Genomic DNA, 21,821 nt, shown 5'->3' on the forward strand with positions numbered 1-21,821 from the left:
GTAAAGGGCTGAAAAGGCATACATTAATTTGAAAATGAGAGTGCTAGTTTGTTTCTGTTTTGTTTTTTTTTAGTTTTAACATTTAACACTAAATCATGAGCACACAACCACTTATGCAAACTATCCAATTTACCATTCATATCTGCTAAAGAATCCACCTGATTTTCTCCCATTAAAAAAAAAAATAGTTGTATATCATCTATGAAGAAATGGAACTCAATTCCACAACTATCCATAAACCTAGCTAATGGTGCCAAATACAAGTTAAATAATAATAGAGAGAAAACAATGACTCCTATGGAACACCCTATAACAAAACTCTGAGAAGAAACTGTGGTATTCTTTTGAACAGCTTGCATACATTAAATATGAACTAAACCAGGTGAGTACAGTAGAGCCTAACCCTATATCCTGCACAAATTTAACAATACTTAATGAAAAACAGTATCAAAAGCAGCAGTTAAATCCAATTGCACCCATAACACATGCGTTACCTAATACCATCAGATCAATTCATAACCATCTCAACTTTAGGAAGTCACTAAAAACCACACTGTTTAAGAAGGCTTACCCCTCAGACACAACTTAATTTACTACTTCTTACGATATAGCAAAATTCATGGACCATTACTGTACTTTTTTACTACATCTGTTGCTTTATTTTCAAGTTACTTACAGGATTACTATTATATTGTCTATTTGCATTTTAATTTTTTGACATTGTGTAAGCCACATTGAGCCTGCAATTAAGTGGGAAAATGTGGGGTATAAATGTGTTAAATAAATAAAATAATAAATAAACCCTTGATCAGGTTTTACCAAAATACTATCCACAGTTCACAACAATAAGGATTCAAAACTGTGATGACTTCTGTAACTTGATTGTTGGCCATATAAATGATTTGTTTCAACATAATCAGCCAATTGCTCAAGTAGAACTCTTTCCAAAACTCTGGACAACAAGGAAAGGTTTGAAACAGGTCAATAGTTGGAATAATCTCCTATAGGAACTCTTTGAGGGGCATAATCGAACGCAAATGCCCATCTCCATGAGCGTCTATGTCCGAGAACGGGTACGTGAAGGGGCGGGACAGACCGTATTTTCGAAAAAAATGGGTGCCCATCTTTTTTTTCGATAATACGGTTTGTGCCCAGCAAATGCATCGGATTTGTGCGGATTTGAGCTGGGCGGTTTCGTTTTTCAGCGATAATGGAAACCGAAGGCGCCCAGCTCAAAAACGAACAAATCCAAGGCATTGGGTCATGGGAGGGGCCAGGATTCGTAGTGCACTGGTCCCCCTCACATGCCAGGACACCAACCAGGTACCCTAGGGGGCACTTGTAACAATTTAAAAAAAAAAGTTAAATATCTCCCAAGTCCATAGCTCCCATCCCTTGAGTGCTGAGCCCCTCAAATCCCCCCCCAAAACCCACTGCCCACAACTCTACACCATTACCATAGCCCTTATGACTGAAGGGGGGCACCTACATGTGAGTACAGTGGGTTTTGGGGGCAGTTTGGAGGGCTCCCATTTACCACCACAAGTGTAAAGTTAGGGGGGGATGGGCCTGGGTCCACCTGGGTGAAGTCCACTGCACCCACTAACAACTGCTCCAAGGACCTGCATACTGCTGTGATGGAGCTGGGTATGGCATTTGAGGGTGGCATACAGGCTGGAAAAAAAAAGTTGTTAAAGTTTTTTTTTTTATGGTGGGAGGGGGTTAGTGACCACTGGGAGAGCCAGAGGTGGTCATCCCCGATTCCCTCTGGTGGTCACCTGGTCATATAGGGCACTTTTTTGGGAATTGTGAAAAAAAAGGGTCCAAAAAATGACCCAAATTTGCGCTAAAAATGCCTTTCTTTTTTCGATTATCGGCCGAAGGCGCCCATCTCTCCTCGGCCGATAAACACGCCCCAGTCCCGCCTTCACCACGCCTCCAACACGCCCCAGTCAACTTTGCCCGTTTCTGCGACAGATTGAAGTCACCCAAAATCGGTTTTCGATTATACCGATTTGGGCGCCTTTGCAAGATGAGCACCTATCTCCCAATTTGGGTCGAAATCTGGGCACCCATCACTTTCGAAAATGAGGCTGTTTATCACCTCGCTATAGTAAAACCTACTCTGAGGTTGGCACCTCCTGTTTAATTCCTCTGAAGCTCTTTTTATGCCACACGTAACGCTCCAACTAGTGCAACTGGCATCTAAGAAGAAAATGTCCTTGATGAAACCACCCATTTTTAGCTTGACAATGCAAAGGAGTCCAGTGTTCCTCATAAGTTCATGTATAATCATCTTGAGGAACTGAAACCACTTATTAACACCATCATCCAAAGACAATTCACAATAATCAGGAACAAGTGAAGAAACAGTATTTCTAGCCTTAATAGGCCCAATGTTTTTCTTTAGCCTAATTCATTTAACTTTTACAGGAGAAACTGGGGGCTTAACAGTACCTTCCAAAGATAAAAAGACAATGAATAAAATAATGATCAGACCACGTAACTGACAATATGACAAAGGAATCCCAAGCTGCTATTACAGTTTAATATACGACTTTATATAACAATATATCAGACCAGTTTACAATATAATCATTATAAAAAAATAAAAGAACGGAACTACAATAGTACAGGAAAGCCCACAACAGAACATTTATTCCAGAGAGATATTAAAATGAAGAAACTCAATCCTCCAATCTAAAAGTGGGAAAAGCCAATGTAAACAAATGAGTATTTAACATACGTTTAAATTGCAATAAACAATGCTCTAAACACAAAGGGGTATTTTATTCCACAGAAGGCCCGCTTACATGTAGTACTCAACTGCACTTCTTTAATCCATGGTATCACCAAACTAAAAGACTCTGAGGAGCACAAATTTCTACTTAGAACATGGGCTTTTATTAAAGACACTAGGAAAAAAGGCCCGTTTCTAAAACCAATGAAATGGGCGCTAGCAAGGTTTTCCTCGGAGTGTGTATGTTTGAGAGAATGTGTGAGAGAGAGAGTGAATGTGCGAGTGTGTGTGTGTGACAGAGAGAGAGTGAGACTGGGTGCGAGTGTGTCTGTGAGAGAGAGAGAGTGTATGTGTGTGAGAATGAGAGTGTGCGCCATGGGCCCCCCTCTCCCTTCCTCCCAGTTCCAGGGTCCCCCTCCCTCCTAGTTCCAGGGTCGTCCCCCTCCCTCCCTCCAAGTTCCAGGGTCATCCCCCCTCCCTCCCTCTGAGTTCCAGAGTCTTCCCCTCCCTCCGAGTTCCAGGGTCGTCTGTCCCTCCCTCCCTCCGAGTTCCAGGGTTGTCCATCCCCTCCCTCCCTCACTCCGAGTTCCAGGGTCGTCCCCCCTCCCTCCCTCACTCCGAGTTCCAGGGTCATCCCCTCCCTCCCTCCGAGTTCCAGGGTCGTCCTCCCCCTCCCTCCCTCCCTCCGAGCTCCAGGGTCATCCCCTCCCTCCCTGACATAGGTAACTTACATCAGAGGAGGGCGGGCCCAGGAAGAACAGAGAGACGTCGGAGGAGGCAGCAGTGATCGCCGATCAGCTGTTCCATCCCGTGCAGTGCCTTTACACAAAGGTGAGAGGCGCTGCGTGGGCTGGTAAGGCGGAGGGGGGTTCCGGTGGAGTGGGGGAGCGGCGGCGATGACCTCAGGGGGCAGGGCACGGGGGCGGAGGATGCCGGGAGGCGGAGCTATGGGAGGAGTACAGAGAGAGACAGGAAGGGAGGGGGACCGGGGCTGCTAAACTTTTTAGTTTTAATTTTTTTATTTTATACGAGCGGAAGCGGGGAGCAGCAGCGACCTCGGGGGGGGGGGGGGGCAAGGACGTCCATACTGGACGCTTCCGACGAGTGCCTTTGCCCCCTCCAGATCCTTTTTTGATGTATGTTTATTTTTGTATTGATGCAGGGGGAAGTGGGGAGCCACGTGTTTGTGGTTTTTTTTGTTGTTGCTGTTTTGCACGTTTGTGGCATGCGCAGAGCAGCCAGCATAACGCTTGGCTGCTCTGTGCATGCTTTAGGGGCCGATTACCGACGGGGATTACGAATCTTTGATACATTGTACTTTTCAATACCGCACCGAACATGTGCGACTTGTTTTTTTGGTGCATGCTTCGTTTTTTCAAATTCGTTAAGGACTTTAACGTTTTAGATTTTTTAACGTATGGTTGATGCATCTGGGCCTGATAGTCATCCATATATAATGACAATTAGGGTGGAACTCAGAAATTGGAATAATTGTACAATTAGGGATTTAAATTAATTTATGCCCTAAACACCAAGAAATTTCCTGAAAACAACGCTGAATAGGAGTCAGGTCAACTGCTTTAGGTGAAATCTGTGCCACCAGCAAAATACTGTCACAGTATAGACATATGGACTAACTCCAAGACGAACAACCAAATCCACTAATGGTCTTAGAAAAATATTTAAAAGAATTGGGGATAACGATGACCCCTACGGTACCCCACAAGTAAACTCACGAGGGAAAGAGTTGTCTAAATCCTGTATCTCTGAAAAGACTTATCATGCAAAAAAAACTCTAAGTACTGCACCATCAAGTCCTATATCCCCCAACTGAGCCATAAGCAATGAATGGTCAATTACAAAAAAAGCTGAAGCTAAGTCCAATGATATTAATAACATTACATCACCTGCATCCAAAATACTTTTTATACCACTAATGTAATCCCAAACAGGTGACAAACCGGTTTACACAATAAAAAAAGAATTTAAGCCAGAGCTGATGCCAGGAACATGGGGTTGGGGAGTGGGAGGAGGGACAAGGCATCGAGGAGGAGGTAGTGGGAGAGAGGGTAGGAAAAAGAATAGGGGAGAAACAGTGTGACTGGTAAATATTCAAAGGATTTCAGGAGCACCTTACACGATTGGAGAGGCATTGGGGATTGAAGGGCAGAAGGGAACGAGTCCCATAGTTTTGGACCAAGATAGCTGAAGGCAGAATCCTTAGAAAATGAAAGGTGTAGGGCTGAAGGTGAGGGGACACAAAGGAGGTTGTCTGTGGAAGAGTGAAGGGTACAGGAAGGACAGTATGGGATGAGCAGTTTGTAGACTGGAACAGAGGGGGAATGACCTTTGGAGGTTAAGAGGAGTATTTTGAAGTGGATGCGGGCAGAGATAGAGAGTCAGTGTTCAAGGTGGAGGAAGGGAGTGACATGGTCGAAGCGGCGTGCACGGTGAATAAAATTGACAGCAGTCAATTGAATGAGCTGGAGGTGCTTGATAGAGGTGAGGGGAAAACCAGCATACAAAAAATTACTGTGGTCAATGTGAGAGATAACCATAGCTAATACAACTGAACAAATAGAGTGTGAGAATGCGAGAGATAACCATAGCTAGTGCAAGTGAACGAATAGAGTGTGAGGATAGGAATGGCGAACAGAGCAGACACGAAGAAGCAGAGCGAAGAAAGAAAAACGAACAAGAGTCAATGTGGGACTTAAAGGTGAGCTTCGAGTCAAAGATAACACCGAGGATTCTAACAGAGTCCTTAAAAGAGAGCAGCTGAGCATCAAGCAGGGGAGCAGAGGGTAAAGGGGAGTGAAGACTTTGAAAAACTATACCTTCACATTTAGTTGAATTCAGAAAGAGACCATTGTCCCTAAGCCAAGAAGAGATAGCAGCAAGACAGGAGTTCAGAATAGTGAGAGGTGCAAGCGGGTCACTGACACAGAAAAGGATCTGCATATCATCAGCATAGCAGAAAGGAAGACAACCCTGTTCCTGGATAACAGTGAGAAGAAGCGCCAAGGAAATGATAAACAGTGTGGGAGAGAGAATAGAACCTTGAGGAATCCCAGACAGAACATGGAAAACAGAAGAGTAATGGGAATGATGGACCAACTGGAAGGAATGGCCAGAGAGATAGCTAGAAAACCAAGAGAGGACAACATCAGACATACCAATAAAACGAAGACGCTGAAGGAGGAAAGAATAGTCGATCAAATCAAAAATGGAGGAAAGATTGAGGGAAACAATAACAGAGAAGCAGTGGTCTAGGGCCAAACGGACAGTATCATACAGCGACAGAAAAAGAGTCTCAGTGCATGGAATCCAGATTGGAAAGGGTGAACTTTAGAACTTTCAATGCTACACCACTACCTTTTCCAACAGCTTCATCAAAAGACCCAAATTAGCAATTGGCCTATAATGTTCCACTTTCAACGGATCTAATAACTTACTCTTGAATACTGGGCGCACTAATTCATGTATCCAGTCATGTGGCACAACACCTTCAACCAAACTTTGATTAAACATAGCATATAACAGTAGCAATAGTCCGTGACTTGAACAAATGAATTAGACAAAAAATTAAATCCAAAGTATTGCCATGTACATGGATAGAATCTGAATTCTGACGGAATCCAAGTTTTTCCATGGATAACCATAACCATAACCTGAACCACCCTAAGACTGACATTAGGAGTATTCCACTGCACAGAAATAAGTTCCTGCAAGCAGGACAGAAGGCCACACAGAAGTCACTACAGCACACAGGAGCTGAATCCGCCTACTGGAGATAGAGAATACTGGCTTGGTTGCTAAGCGCAGGAGCTTCTGAGGCACAACTCAGAGTTCTCTATCTCCATTTGCTGGTGAATGGTCACAACCCATTTGTCTGGACTGATCCTTGGGAAGTAATGGAATCTATATTGTCACCAGGACTCAGCTTCAACGTGATGGCAATTAATCAAATCAACTCCTTCATTGCTCCGACTCAATTTTAGGTTTTATGGAGGTTTTATTTTGATTGTTTTTACATTCTGAATGAATAAATTGTTTAAAAGCTTTCTGCACTTTATTCGTGTTTATATTTTACAAGTATTGTACATTGTTTTCAGCTCAATGGGATAGGCAATAAATTAAATATGCTAATGATGAAAAGTCACACAGGGTCATGTACCTGTTATATCACAGTATACTGAGAACGGCATCAGTGGACCACTCCCATCAGCATCAATAGTGTAGTTTCCTGACCTCTTGCCGCTAAGTCTGTATGCATCACATGATTCTTTATAAAGGGCTTTGAAAGACAGAAATAGACCAGAAAGTTAAGATAGCTTTATGCAAATACAAATAAAATTCATATATCAATTTCAATGGTCTAGCAATAGTGCAATGCAGGAGGACCTGGGCTCAATTCGTGGCCCCTGACTCCTCAGGCCAGTCAAGGAAAAGAGCTTAAATCAGATGTCTCTGAGAAATTTATTGATGGACATCTAAATGAGAGAGAAAATGCCTCCTTCCCAAAGCCTGTAAGGGAAGAACCATTTTAATTTAATTAAACTATTCCCTTTATGTTATCACAATAATGATTTATTTTCTCAATGGATAGATTGAACCAACACAGAGTAGAGGAGTAGCCTAGTGGTTAGTGCAACAGGCTGTGAACCAGCGAGACTAGGGTTCGAATCCCATTGATGCTCCTTGTGGACTGGGCAAGAAGCTGGTACCTCCTTTGCCTACTGTACCTGAATGTAAGTTGCCTTGAATTACCACTAGAAAGCTAATTTCTAAAATGCTGTACAAAAAACATGCCAAAATTTAAAAACTAGCTCTTTATGGCTTTACAAATGAGGCCAAAGGAAAAAAAATGATGTGGCCACCACACATGCAGGCAACATTCGTAATTTGTCCTTTGCACAAGAAAACAAGATTTCATTTTAAATCACTCCTACAAAGAGGAAAATAAAAACTGAAGAGGCAGGCAACTTACACTTGTGGCAGGTTTCTCCTTTGTAACCAGTCATATCGCAGTAACAGATAAAGTCATCCCAGGACTGATGGCACCTTCCACCATGCTCACATGGGTTTGGTGTGCATCTAAAGGCATAAAGAGATTTGCTAGGGATGTACAAAGGGAAATACATAAGACTTAAGGCTCTCAATATGTATACTTTGGAAGAAAGGTGGGAGAGAGGGGATACGACAAAGATGTTTAAATACCTCTGTGGAAATAGTGTATAGGAGGTAAGCCTCTTTCAAATGAAGGAAAAATCTGGAATGAGAGGGCGTAGGATGAAGTTAAGAGGTTAAAGGCTCTGGAATAATCTAAGGAAATACTTTTTCAGGGAAAAGGGTGGTGGACGTGTGGAATAGCCTCCCGGTAGAGGTGGTGGAGACAAGGATGGTGTCTGAAGTTTTAGAAGTATGGGACAGGCACATGGGATCTCTTAGGGAAAGGCGGAGAGAGTGGTGGCTGTGGATGGTTAGACTGGAGGGGCCATTTGGCTCTTATGTGTCGTCATTTCGCCTATTAGATTGTAAGCTCTTTTGAGCAGGGACCGTCCTTTTGTTAAACTGTACAGCGCTGCGTAACCCTAGTAGCGCTCTAGAAATGTTAAGTAGTAGTAGTAGTCATGTTTCTGGTTCATTTTTGGTTCATTTGACCTTTTATTCCCATTTTCAGAATATTTTGGTTCTGGTCACACAATCATATTAAGTGTTTAAATGCACCATTAGCACTCTTCATGTGCACAAATCAACTGTACCCATATTGAAAGATAAATACAAATTAAATTAATTCTCTGCTTACTACTCACCCCCTCCCCCCCGATATTCACCTAGCAAGGTGGTCAATATTTTCAAAGGCACCGATGGTCACCAGCTGAATTTGACCCAAATATTTCATGTAAGATCTAATCTGGGCACTAGCATTGAAGATTCTTGGGTCTCAGGTGACTGCCAGAACATATCTGGTACTGGACAGATTCTGACTGGTGTCTGGGTAAGTGCCAGGATTAACTTAGAACAGCCTTTTTGCTCATCTGATTAGCAGAACAGATAAATCCCAGGTGCCACCCCAATACTGTTTCTGGATAATGTTGTGGCAGTCACACCAGATCTGCAGGCATTGTGCAGTTAAATTGTGTTAAAAATCTGGGGACGGTCTGCTCACCACAATTGAATCGAGCAGGAATGTCTCCTGCCCTGTGAAATGGTTCTGAATATCTATTCCTACATTGTTTTAAGGAATACTAACTAGTGCACATTCCCAGTACCATACACATTTACCCCTGAATTCTATATAGGTGGCCCAAATTTGGGTTCGTAGGGCAGAGACATGCACAAATGAGTTAATGAGCCATTAATTACTGGTGCTAATTTGGATTTAAGCGTGCATCTGTCTACATGTTATTCTATAATACTGTGTGGCCAAACAGCATTGCACACAATCCAAAAGGGAACGTGGCCAAGGGCAGGTTAGGATCATTCAAAACTTTAGGTGCAGTGCTCTAGAATACCGGGGTTGCACGCCAGGATTTACACCAGGGTTCAGAAGGCGTACGTCCGTCACTATTCTATACAAAGTGCTCAGCCCTGAGTGCCCTTTATAGAATAGCAGTTGGCCCAGATTTTTCTAAATTTGAGCAGAATTTACTGAAACTGCCCCAAATGATCATAAATTTTCCTCTTTACAAACAGCTAAAAAAAGAGCTGTGCACGGTTTGTTGCTGCAACGAAGTTGAGTCAATATTTAGAGTGCGGAAAGCAGCTTGCATAAGTGCCACGATCAGCGCTGACCCTGGATATTCAATGTTGGGCCGTTTCCGGTGACTGGCATTTAATATCTGGGAGGGAAGCACAAGGAAGTACCTGGAATAGAATCCCAGCCCTTCTTCCCCTGGTGGAACGGGTTCGACCGCATGGGCCTTTAGAAGGGTGGAGAGTTCCACTGCAAGTACCTGCTTGTGCTGGGAGCTGCAAGAATGAATTCCTGGTGAGCAATTGGGAGGTTTGGATTCCAGACTGAGGGTGTATCCTAACCAGACTATTTGACGAACCCACCAGTCGGAGGTTAAGAGAGGCCACCTTTGGTGAAAAAACATTCACCGCCCCCCAACTGGCAAGTCATCCGGAACGGACACTTTTACCTCGGCTATGCTGAACTGGAGCCAGTCAAAAGCTTGTCCCTTGCTTTTGCTGGGGAGCAGCTTGGGCCTTAGACGCACGCTGTTGACGAGAACGAGCGCACTGGGGCTGAGCCTGGGTAGTCTGTTGGGAAGCTGGAGTGTACCTACGCCTAGCATAGGAATAGTGAGCACTCCTCTTCCCCCCAAAATACCTCCTAGTTGAGGAGGTTGTAGCAGAAGACATCCGGCGGGAGAGAGAATCCATAGCATCATTATGCTTCTTGATCTGGTCAACAAGATCCTTTACTTTTTCACCAAAAAGGTTATCCCCCCCGGCATAGTACATCTGCCATCCGTTGCTGGACAGAATAATCCAGGTCAGACATATGCAGCCATGAGAGTATGCACATCACTATACCCTGAGCAGCGATTCTGGATGCCACATCACTGCTTTTGACTCCTAACCACTACTCACTTGCCCTGTCCTTTAACCTCACCTATTTATTCCCTTACCCTTAATTGTTCTGTTTGTCTTATCTAGATTGTAAGCTCTTTGAGCAGGGACTGTCTTTTTGTGTATGGTGTACAGCGCTGCGTATGCCTTGTAGCGCTATAGAAATGATAAATAGTAGTAGTAGCCCCGGGCCAGGAATTTACGACACCCCTTCTGCTGCCTGACCACCTGGCAGAAAGGCTCGGCCTGCTCCAGAGGGAGGGCGTCAATCAAGCTAGACAGTTGCCTCACCAAGTTCCGCAAGTGGACGCTTGTGAAGAGCTGGTAAGATTGAATTCAGGCGGCGAGCACAGCGGCCTGATACGTCTTCCTCCCAAGTGTCCAATGTTCTAGCTTCTCTGTCTGGGGGTGCCGAGGCATAATCCCTAGTACTCTTGGCTCTCTTGAGGGCGGAGTCCACCACCATGAAATTGTGAGGTAACTGAGACCTCATCGACCCAGGTTCACTGTGGATCTGATACCGGGAATCAGCTTTTTTCGAGATCACGGGGCCAGACAGAGGGTACGACCAGTTCCGCATAAGGACTTCCTTCAGTACCTTATGTAGAGCAGCTACCACAGCCTCCCTAGGTGGAGAAGGATAGTCCAGGACCTCGAGCATATCAGCCCTCGGCTCATCCTCAACCTCCATAGGAAAAGGAATAGCCGTAGCCATTTCTCGGACAAAAGATGTAAAGGACAGACTCTCCGGAGGAGACAGTCTCCTTTCTGGTGGAGAGGAAGGTTCAGAGGGAATCCCTTAAGACTTTTCAGAAGAAAAGTATCTGGGATCTCCCTCTGACTCCCATGAACGCTCCTCTTCAGTATCGGATAAGACCTCTCTCAGAGCAGTCTGAGCCTGCTTTGACGCCAAGGATCGACGTCCTTGATGGCAATGTCGAGAGGCCTATGCCCGCCTGGACTGCGACAAGGCTTCCTCCACCAACATCGAAGGGGAATCGCCCTGGGTGTCAGCCGACACCGATGCAAGTGGCACCGAGAACGGGGACCTCACCGCAGGTGAAGGGTCAGACGCCACTGCAGCGGATAGTACGGAAGTCATAAGCACCCTCAACACCGTTAGCAGACTGGCGGAGCACTCCTTCCAGAAACTCTGGAAGCAGGGCCTAGATGCGCTCGTCGAGAGCCGCCATTGGAGAAGGCTGCGGGGTCAGTGGAACAACCGGTGGGAGAATCTGCCGAGATTCGGGAACAGGTACCAGGTTGCCAGGAAACTGATGCATTGGCACCTCTTGAATAGAGGGGGAGTGGTCCTCTCGGCGCCGAGTCCCTCGATGCTCCGGAGCTCCTGGCACCATGTGTAGAAGTAGATCGATGACGGTGCTTCTTCACCTTCACTCGATACCAGTCATCAAGACTCCTCAGTACCGAGGATGACGTGGAATCCTCATGACTCCTCAGGATCAGGTCCGACAATGGTCGGTCCTGGGGGGCCTGCATAGCAGGAGGCCTCGAGACAGGTGGAGACCCACTCGATGCCTCACTACTCCCAGTGCGACTTGGTCTCTCAGCAGCCATTACCTCTCTTCCTAACATCGATGCCTCCCTCGATGTCAACGCCACCGACCTTGGTACCGATGTCGAAGGATTAAATAGTTTTGAATATAGGGGGAGGGGGAGCATGTGGCATTGTAAGACTGGAGTAGAAGTAAATGAGCCTAAGTTGTAACTTTGCCTGTGTACTTTATGCATGTACATACATATTTCATAAATCATGGTGTTTATTTTAGAACCCCTATTCGAGTTTAGATGTGTATAAACCAGGGTTTAGTACTACACACCTACCACAAATCTAAATCAGGGGTTCTTAATAAATGTAATGTATCAATACCTCCTGTTTATATTCGCTTTACCAAAGACTTCAGTGGTGCTACTTACTGAACTAGTTTTTGAAAATCAGCAAGATTTATGCAGAGGAAGTCACGGACCAGGATGGCAGCTTGAACGCGGAGCTCCGTTGCAGCGCTATTAAAAGTGAGCAAGTCCCATAGATTTGAGCAGCATCTCGAAGCTTGGATCGCATGGGAGAGGTCCCAGAGCTATGCCGCCGAAGAAGGGGCTGGAGCGATTCTATTTCACGACGGAACAAAGCAAAAAAACGCCGGCGGTCTCGGCGGGGCCACAGCAGAGCGAGTCCAAGATGGCGGCAATTCCAGCTGTAACCGAGGAGCATGCTGAGGAAGGACGGAGGACTTTGGCGAGATTACTAAATCAGATGTGGTGGGTTGGTTTCAGGACTTGAAGGCCGATCTTGCGGGGGTCCAAAAGAATGTCCAAAACGCCCTGAGAGAAATTAGGGCTGAAATCCGTGACCTGGGAACGCGTGTCGGTGAGGTGGAGGAGGGGATGGAGACTCTTAAGCAGGACATGGGAAAACTCCATAAAGCACGGTGGAAGTGCAACAATTAAAGGAGCAGTTGGAAGATCTAGAGAATAGGTCGCGCAGAAATAATTTGAGATTTAAAGGAATCCCAGACTTGGATATGTTCAGCAACTGTGAAGCAGTGATTCGAGAGCTGTATGAGCACATATTGAATCCCGAGGAAGGGAATCAATTACCGGACCTCCACATCCAGAGAGCGCACAGAGTGGCTGGCCCGCAGCAAGATTCCAACCCAAGGGACATTGTGGTGTGTTTCGCTGATTTTCCCACGAAGGAGCAGATATTGCCTAAAGCGAGGCAGCAAAAAGAGATTCTTAAGAATTGCAAGATTGGAGTGCTTCAAGATCTGGCATGGACTACTTTACAAAGGCGTCGATCCTTTAGCGAAGTCACGATATTCATGAGGTCAAGGGGGTTCCGCTACAGGTGGCTATTCCCCTTTGCGATGTGGCTAACGGTGGATGGGAAGTCGTGCAAAGTAAAGGTGGGGTGGGGGGAGGAGTAGGGGGGAGAGGCCTTACTGGTGGGTACATGGAATGTGAACGGGCTCAATAATTAGGGGACATGCAGTAGAGTATTTAAGGAGTTGAGCAGGCTAAAGTGTGACATAATATTTTTACAAGAAACACATTTAAGACCAAGAGAGGGGGGGGGGGGGATTTGTGGGGCGGGGAGGGTTGGGGGGGGGGGGATAAATAGGGGAGAAAAAGTTGTCTTTGTGGTTTCATTATGGTTTGCTAAACGTTATGTATGATGTTTAATTACACAGTTGGATATGATGATACAGTGACCTTGTATGAATGTCAAAACATGTAAATAAAGATGATTTTAAAAAAGGTGTTTCGAGATACTAGTGGGTGCTGAGTGGCCCTTAGAGGGTGGTTGCAGGCAGTGGCGTTCCTAGGGGGGCTGACACCCGGAGCGGATCGCCGATGTGCCCCGCCCCCCGGATGCAGCGCGGACCCCCCCCCCCCCCGAAGACACCCCCCACAAAGGAACCCCCCGGGTGCACGCCGCTGGGGGGGTGCTGCACGCGCCTGTCCTCCGTTGTTCCATGCTTCTCCTCTGCCCCGGAACAGGAAGTAACCTGCTACGGGGCAGAGAAGAAGCATGGAACAACGGAGGGCAGGCAGGCAGGCGCGCGCGGCACCCCCCCCAGCGGCATGCACCCGTGGCGGACCGCACCTACTGCCCCCCCCTAGGAACGCCACTGGTTGCAGGGCAAGGAGCTGATATTGATCAATATTTATGCACCAAATGTGGGGCAGAAGAAATTCTTTCAAACATTAAAAGGAAAGATTCTGGGATTTGTGGGAGGGCAGGTAGTGGTAGGAGGGGATTTTAATCTTGCCCCGGATGCAAAGTTAGACCATTTGACAGGAGGAGGGCAGCAGAGTGGTCCTGGGCCGAAGGCATTGTTGCAATTTATGAAGGGGTTGGAAGTGGTGGAGGTTTCTACATGGGGTGCAGTGGAATTACATCATTTACTCGCATGCAGCGCAGACCTATTCCCGCATAGATGGATTGTGGGTGCATCGTAATGGATGGCATATGGTGGAGGTGGCTGAGATAGAGACGAATTGTGTTTCTGATCATGCGCCAAGGTAGATTAAACTAACTGGGCTGGGTCATTGCAGGCGACAAGGAGTCTGGAGACTTAATGAGTCACTGCTAGGCCATGAGAAAGTGAAGGAAGATATTAAGCTTAATATTCAAGAGTTCTGTCGCTTTAATGATAATGGGAAAGTAACTGACGGGGTGTTATGGGATGCGTTGAAGGTAGTGGTGAGGGGGACCTTGATTAAGTGGGGATCGCGCAAGAAAAGGGAAAAAGGACAACACTCGCTAACTTTGCATATGAGGTTATTACGCTTAGAAAAATTGCACAAACAAAACCCTACACCACAGATACGGGAAGACCTTAAACAAGTGAGAGGGGAAATAGCACAATTGCAGATGGCAGACATTGATTTCATGAGAACTAAGCTAAAGCAGCAATATTTTGAGTTTGCCAATAAATCAAGTGCAATGTTGGTCTGTTATTTACAGGCGAGGAGAGGGCGCTCCCTTCTTCAAAAGATGAAAGATGATGGGGGAGCTTGGCACTATGCTGATTCAGACATTGGAAATTGTTTTGTGAAATACTGTCAAGATTTATGTAGTGCTTCTGAAGATACACCAGCTGCAGATATAGCTCGGTATTTGGACCAGGTTCCATTACAACGATTGGACGAGTCTGAAAGAGCTCAGTTGGGGAACCCATTACACTAGGGGAGGTAATGGGCACGATAAAACGGCTCCCTGATGGTAAAGCACCAGGGATAGATGGATACTCAGCGAGGTTTTATAAATGTTTTGTGGACTTATTGGTGCGGGTGGGAAATGGAGTTTTGGAGGGCAATGGGTTCCTGGTATCCATGTCTGAGGCTGGGATAACGGTTCTGCCTAAGCCTGGCAAAGATCCCGTGGTTTGCGGTGCCTATAGGCCTATTTCACTTCTGAATGTGGATGCAAAGATCGTAGCCAAGGTTCTGGCTAACAGGTTGGCTAGGGTGTTGCCGAAATTGATCCATATAGATCAATCTGGGTTTATCCCGAAGAGGCAGGTAGGGGATAACATAAGGCGTACTCTCCATTTAATATGGGAGGCACAAAGATCCCGGTCTAGTACAGACTTGTTGGCTATAGATGCGGAGAAGGCCATTGACCGGGTAAGCTGGGGGCTTTTGCGAGAAGTGATGAATCGCATGGGCCTGGGAGATAATTTTGGGGCTTGGCTGGCAGCTCTGTATACAGCTCCGAAGGCATGACTTAATATTAATGGGGGATATACTTCCTTTTTCCCAATAGGTAGAAAGACTAGGCAGGGATGTCCCTTGTCACCCCTCCTCTTTGCACTGTACATAGAGCCGTTGGCAGTAATGATACGTCAACATCCAGATTTTCAGGGTATTAGGGGGGGGGGGGGGGGGATGGAGCATCATTTTGCTTTGTTTGCAGATGATATGTTACTTTATGTGGTGGATCCTGAGCAGACACTACCTGCGGTATTGGAGATTCTTAGGGAATTTGAACAATATGTTGGCCTAAGGGTTAACATGGATAAAAGTGAGCAATTGGGGATTTCTTTGACCCAGGGGCAGAAAAGTAGATTGAGAGCATTGTTTGCGTTCAAGTGGGCCAAGCATCACATTTGGTATTTGGGGATTCAGATTCCTAGGGACTTGGGAAGGGTGTATAGTCTTAATTATGGGAAGATAATAGACCAAATTCGGGGGGGGGGGGGGGGGGGGAGTTGTCCCAATGGAAGGGATTTTGGCTTTCGTGGTGGGGGTGTATGGCAGTGGTGAAGATGAACGTGCTGCCTAGATTGTTATTCCGTTTCAGGCGCTGCCAGTGGCGGTTCTGAGACGGACACAAACAATTGCAGGGTTTTTTGTCACAGTTTATATGGGAGGGTAGGCATCCCTGTTTGGAAGGACGTGTATTGAGGGGGGCTCCTGAGAGGGGGAGGTATAGCGGTGCCCAATATTGAGTGGTATTATTTTGCTGCCCAACTGCGGATGATTATAGACTGGGAGAGGAGGAAAGCAAAGCCAGCTAGTCAGGTGGAGCAGTCGTATAGCCTTCATAGGCCAATGAGTTCCTACTTGTGGACTACTAAAGGAGTGAGAGTGATTTTGGCTGGGATACAAAATCCATTTGTGAGGCATCTGGTGGAACTGTGGGGAGAAGTGCGGAGGAAATGGGGCCAGACTGATAGGGTATCTACACTTGCATCCTTGCGATGGGAGCCAAAATGCCATATTTGTGTGGTGGGAACAAATTGGTATATTGAATTTCTGAGCTGTGCTGCAGGGGAGTAGGATGAAGAGTTTTGATACGTTGTGCTCCATGTATGGCCTACCCGGGGGAGATATTTTTTTCCTATTTACAGATTCAACACTTTGTGGGGACACTAGGTTGGAGGGGGGAGAACCTCAAGAGATGGAAAGTCTGGAAAACCTGTGGCTTTTATTGAGGAGGGTGCCCAGACCTATATCAGTGATATATAAATTTTTTCAGGGGGCTTGGGAAGCAGATTTAAATTGCAGTTTTTCCGATCAGGAGTGGGAAGCTATTTGTGGGGAGGTTCAGAAAGCTTCAGTTTGTGTTTTGGTGCAGGAAAATGCATATAAAGTTCTCACTCGATGGTATTACACATCGGAGAGGCTGCAGCGGATGTACCCGGGTCTATACTGGAGGTGTAACTCACAATTGGGATCATTCTTACATATATAGTGGACATGCCCCAGGATGGTGCCCTTTTGGCAGGCTGTTATGAAGGCATTGGTAAAGTTGATTGGCTCATCTTTGGTGCGCCTCTTCAGCTTACATAATGAGAGGGACTCTTCGGAGGAGCGTAAATGGCTGCGCTGGGGGTTGGCAGCAGCTAAGTGCCTCATAGCACAGCATTGGAAGAGGGCAGACTCCCCAACATTGGTTGACTGGAAGTGCAAATTGTGTCAGTTAATACAAATGGAGCACCTAATGGTATACCGCAGGGAGGGGGTACTGCGACACAAAGGCGGATGGGCTTGATTACAACAGCGACTGACATGCATTTAGGATGGTAGAGTATTATAGGAGGGGGGTGGGTTTGGGGGAGTGGGAGAGAGAGCATATCCCAAAAAGAATCAGGGGGCATTCTCAAGTTGAGCAGGGGCTAGATGTGGTTGGTGGGGCGGGAGAGGTGATGGTGTATATTATGGGCACACAGTCTGTTTATGGGACGATTTTGATATAATGTGTTGTGGAGAAGTGTATATAGTTAATACGCTAGTTCAAGATGTTATAGTCCAGCAAATGATGGCCCCTGTGTGGGCAAGTGTGAGCAAGATGTGCTCTTTGCGAAAATGACTGTTACAGAATTATTACAATAAAATTTTAAAGTGGAAAAAAAAAGATTTATGCACCCACCTCCTCATTGGTTTAAGGTGTATATAATTTTTCTCTATAATTTTTATACTTTTTCATGTTTTCATGCTTTTTTCTGTTTCTTTATACAACACGCTTCAGATTTTCAATTTAAACTGTTTTTTCAATGACTTTTCAATAAAGTTAATTAAATGAGAATACTCATCTCAAGATGAACTCAGGAACATTCAGTCAGGGGATTACTTAATCCAACATACACTATGTTTCGCCCTGGAACTGTTTCAAGGAACATCCCCTAGTTTCAACAGTGCCAGCATTTTTCAGCCTTCCTTACTCACGAGCTGTAAAAAGCTGAAGCGTGTTGTAAAAAGAAACAGAAAAAACCATGAAAAGAATAAAAAAGTATAAAAATTATAGAGAAAAATTATATACACCTTAGACCAATGAGGAGGTGGGTGCATAAATCTTGATTTAAAAAAACTAGTTCAGTAAGTAGCACTGCTGAGGTCTTTGGTAAAGCGAATATAAACAGGGGGGTATTGTCACATTGGATTAAACCTGGGTTTAGACATTTATTATGCATATGCGTCTTAATCCTGAGTGCAGTCAGCTGGGATATACAGTCCAAAACTCAAACGTGTGCATCTGGCAAGGGGACATGGTCTGGATGTATTTTGGGTGGAACAAGGGCAGGTCAAAAAGGTACACAATAATTCCACATTTCAGCAGGAACATTCACATTTACGTTCGCCATCATGAAACCTGTATTTAGGAAAGTTGCTCATGCTACATGTCTTAATGTGATGGAATGGGGCTAGGTCCTCCAATAAACACAAACTTTTTCTAAATATGTAGGAGGCATATATACAGTCATTACCAAACAAGGCTCGTAGTTCAGTGTTAAATTCACTTTAAAGACAGAGAAGAGAAGGTATCCTACTAGCGTAGGGTCAGCTATTATATGAGAGCTTTTTTAGGGAAACTTTTAGGATTAGTTAAGATTCGAGTTTGAATACTCAGCTCAATGTTGATTAATATACGAGGAGATATAAGAAGCAAATCTCCTTGACTTTTTAGTGATGATTAGTGAGTCATTGTACATTGCTTGTTGGGTAGCAGTATAAAGAGTAAGCTTTGATGGGAGGGTATGGGAAAATGGGAACAGCTTTTGCTTTGCACTATACCTTTTTTATGGTTAAATATTCCTTTATATATCACCTATTGAATAAAACTTTATATATCACTTATTCTAATAAAACTAATTTAACAGAAAGTTGCTTATTTTGTGCAGTACTCCACTGGAAGTTTTAGGGATGGTTACCCTCTTAATCCCTCAATGTTTTTCACAATCCTCTTGCAATTTAACAACTTTGAATAACTGTCATCAGCAAATTTAATTGCTTCACTAGTTATTCCCATCTCTAGATCATTTCTATGTTAAAAAGCAGTGGTTCCAGCACAGACCCCTGGGGGACCCCACTATCTACTCTTCTCCATTGAGAATACTGACCATTTAATCCTACTTTCTGTTCTCTATCTTTTAACCCATTTTTAATCCACAATGGGATATTTTCTCCTATCCCATGACTTTCTAATTTTTTCTGGAGTCTTTTATAAGTACTTTATCAAATACCTTTAGTGGAGGAGTGGCCAAGTGGTTAGGGTGGTGGACTTTGGTCCTGGGGAACTGAGGAACTGAGTTCAATTCCCACTTCAGGCACAGGTAGCTCCTTCTGACTCTGGGCAAGTCACTTAACCCTCCATTGCCCCATGTAAGCCGCATTGAGCCTGCCATGAGTGGGAAAGCGCGGGGTACAAATGTAACAAAAAAAAAATCCAGATACAAAGTAGGAACTGGTTCACCTTTAGCCACATGCTTATTCACCCCTTCAAAGAAATGTAGTAGATTGGTGAGGCAAGATTTCCCTTCACTAAATCCATGCTGGCTTTGTCTCATTAATCCACACTTATGGATATGCTCTGTAAATCTGTTCTTTATAATCTCTGCCATTTTGCCTGACACTGATAACAGGCTCACCGGTCTATAATTTCCTGGATCACATCTGGAACCCTTTCTAAAAACTGGAATTGGCCACCCTCCAATCTTCCAGTACCATGCTGGAATTTAAATACAAATTACATATCACTAACAATAGCTCTGCAAATTCATTTTTCATTTAGTAGTACTCTGGGTTGTATACCATTCAGTCCAGGCTATTTGCTACTCTTCAATTTGTCATATTGCTCCATTACATCATCCAGGTTTACAGAGATTTGTTTCAGTTTCTCTGACTCATCAGCAATGAATACCATTTCTGGCACTCGTATCTTTCCCACATTTTTCTCGGTGAAGACCAAAGAAAAGAATTAATTTAACCTCTCTGCTATGGCCTTATCTTCCCTGAGTGCCCCCTTTATCCCTCGGACATCTAGGGGTCCAACTGATTCTTTTACTGGCTCTGTGCTTCTAGTATATCTAAAAAAGCTTTTACTATATGTTTCTTTTCTTTACTATATATCTTCTTTTCAAAGTCTGTTTTTCCCTTCTTTATCAGCGCTTTATATTTAACTTGCCATTCCTTATGCTGTTTCCAATTCTTTTCAATTGGATCCTTCTTCCATTTTCTGAAAATTTCTTTTAGCTCTAATAGCTTCCTTCACCTCACTTTTTAAACATGCTAATTTTCTCATAGTCTCTTGCTGCCATGATTCACCTCAATGCCACTGAACTGTCCCTTGGATCTGCGCTTCTCTCCACATGCCATTCGTAACATGAGTGGCACCAGCCTGTGGCATCCATATTGGAGTGGCAACTCCAGAGGCCAAACAGCACATGTGTTGCATGCTGTTAGGCTCTATCAGTGGCCTCCCTTATACAAATTGCAGCAACAACAAAAACAAAAAACCCTCCTTCATCCAGAGACTAACTTGTTTACTGTCTCTGCAGTTGTTGCTGTTTAGATGTGCAGCACAAAAAATATTTTCTGTGGACGTTTTCTTTATTCATTAATTTTTTTCTATTGGAGCATTTCACGATGGCAGGAGCTGGAGGAATTTGGACTGACGTATGCTTTGCTGGTAATTCCCCATCTATTTTCTTTAGCTCTTCTTGTGCTAACATGTGTCCTGTTAATTACTGGCATTCTTTTTCTTTTCCCTTTATTTAGTTTTGTAAAGGACTTAAATACAAGCTGATGCATGCCATTACCTTCTCTTACATGAGCACGCAGTTATAAAATGCATTACTGTAGCTGGGTCCCCCTTCCAGGACCCAGCCGGGCTCGACCCTTCTTAGCTTCCTTCTTCACCAGACTGTTGCCTCGCTCCACACCACCTTGGCCTGTTCTGGGAACTCAGCGCCAGACCCCCTGAGAGCTTGCAGGACTTCCTCCTCTCTCTATTGTTTCCACAGAGGCTCAATCAAGGCAAAAAGTTTATAGAAAAAAAAAAACTTTATTTTCTTGCTTCCATTCAGCATAGACACAAAAGGAAAACACCTTACTCCCAGGTTGTTAAGTCTTGCTGCCAAAGTCTCATTCAGGGTTTAAGCAGTCCATATAACTTCACTTTAGCCAAAATTGCTTCTTTTAGAGAACAGGACATTATCAGAAAGAAAACACAATAGCTTGGTAGGTTGCAGGCCCAGACCTTTTCAGTATGAAACAGTTTACACAGTCTTTCTTACAGCACAGCTACACAGTCCCACCTGGTTCAGACTGGGGTTTCAATTGTGCCCAGCCCTCTTTCTCTCCCAGGGGCTGCACCTGTTTCCTCTTTAGTAGAGATCTCCCTCAGCGCCTCAGTCTCTCTCCTCTGGTCTTCCACCAGTCTCTCCAAGGCACAGCTAGCCACCCTCTTACAGCAGCTTTTCGGGTTTGAGCCAGAGCTCCAATCTCCATCTGTTCCTCCTCTAGTCCTTCAGTAACCTCCATTTTATCCTCCTCTTCAACTTCCCCCGCCCCCAACCTCTCCAGCTGGCCCTCATCACCTTCCTCAGAGACCATTTCCCAATCTTCTATCTCATCCCCTAACTCTTGCACAGCCGGGTGGGGAAGAGAGGGATTCTGGGACTGGTAGTTCCTCCTCTTCTTCCTTAACCCGGCCAACCTCTCTGCCTCCGGTAGCGCAGCTTTCTGAATG

The 21,821-nt window shown here is 45.0% G+C and overlaps 1 protein-coding gene across 1 annotated transcript in view; it reads right to left on the bottom strand.

The window, feature by feature from the left end:
* CNTNAP1 (contactin associated protein 1) overlaps positions 1 to 21,821 on the bottom strand; it is a 394,500-nt gene that overhangs the window by 159,470 nt on the left and 213,209 nt on the right. The window contains 2 exon segments of the mRNA XM_030221745.1: positions 6,918 to 7,037; positions 7,731 to 7,837. Coding sequence (XP_030077605.1) covers positions 6,918 to 7,037; positions 7,731 to 7,837 — 227 coding nt within the window.

Source organism: Microcaecilia unicolor, chromosome 12 (genome assembly GCF_901765095.1).
Source record: "Microcaecilia unicolor chromosome 12, aMicUni1.1, whole genome shotgun sequence".
NCBI lineage: Eukaryota > Metazoa > Chordata > Amphibia > Gymnophiona > Siphonopidae > Microcaecilia > Microcaecilia unicolor.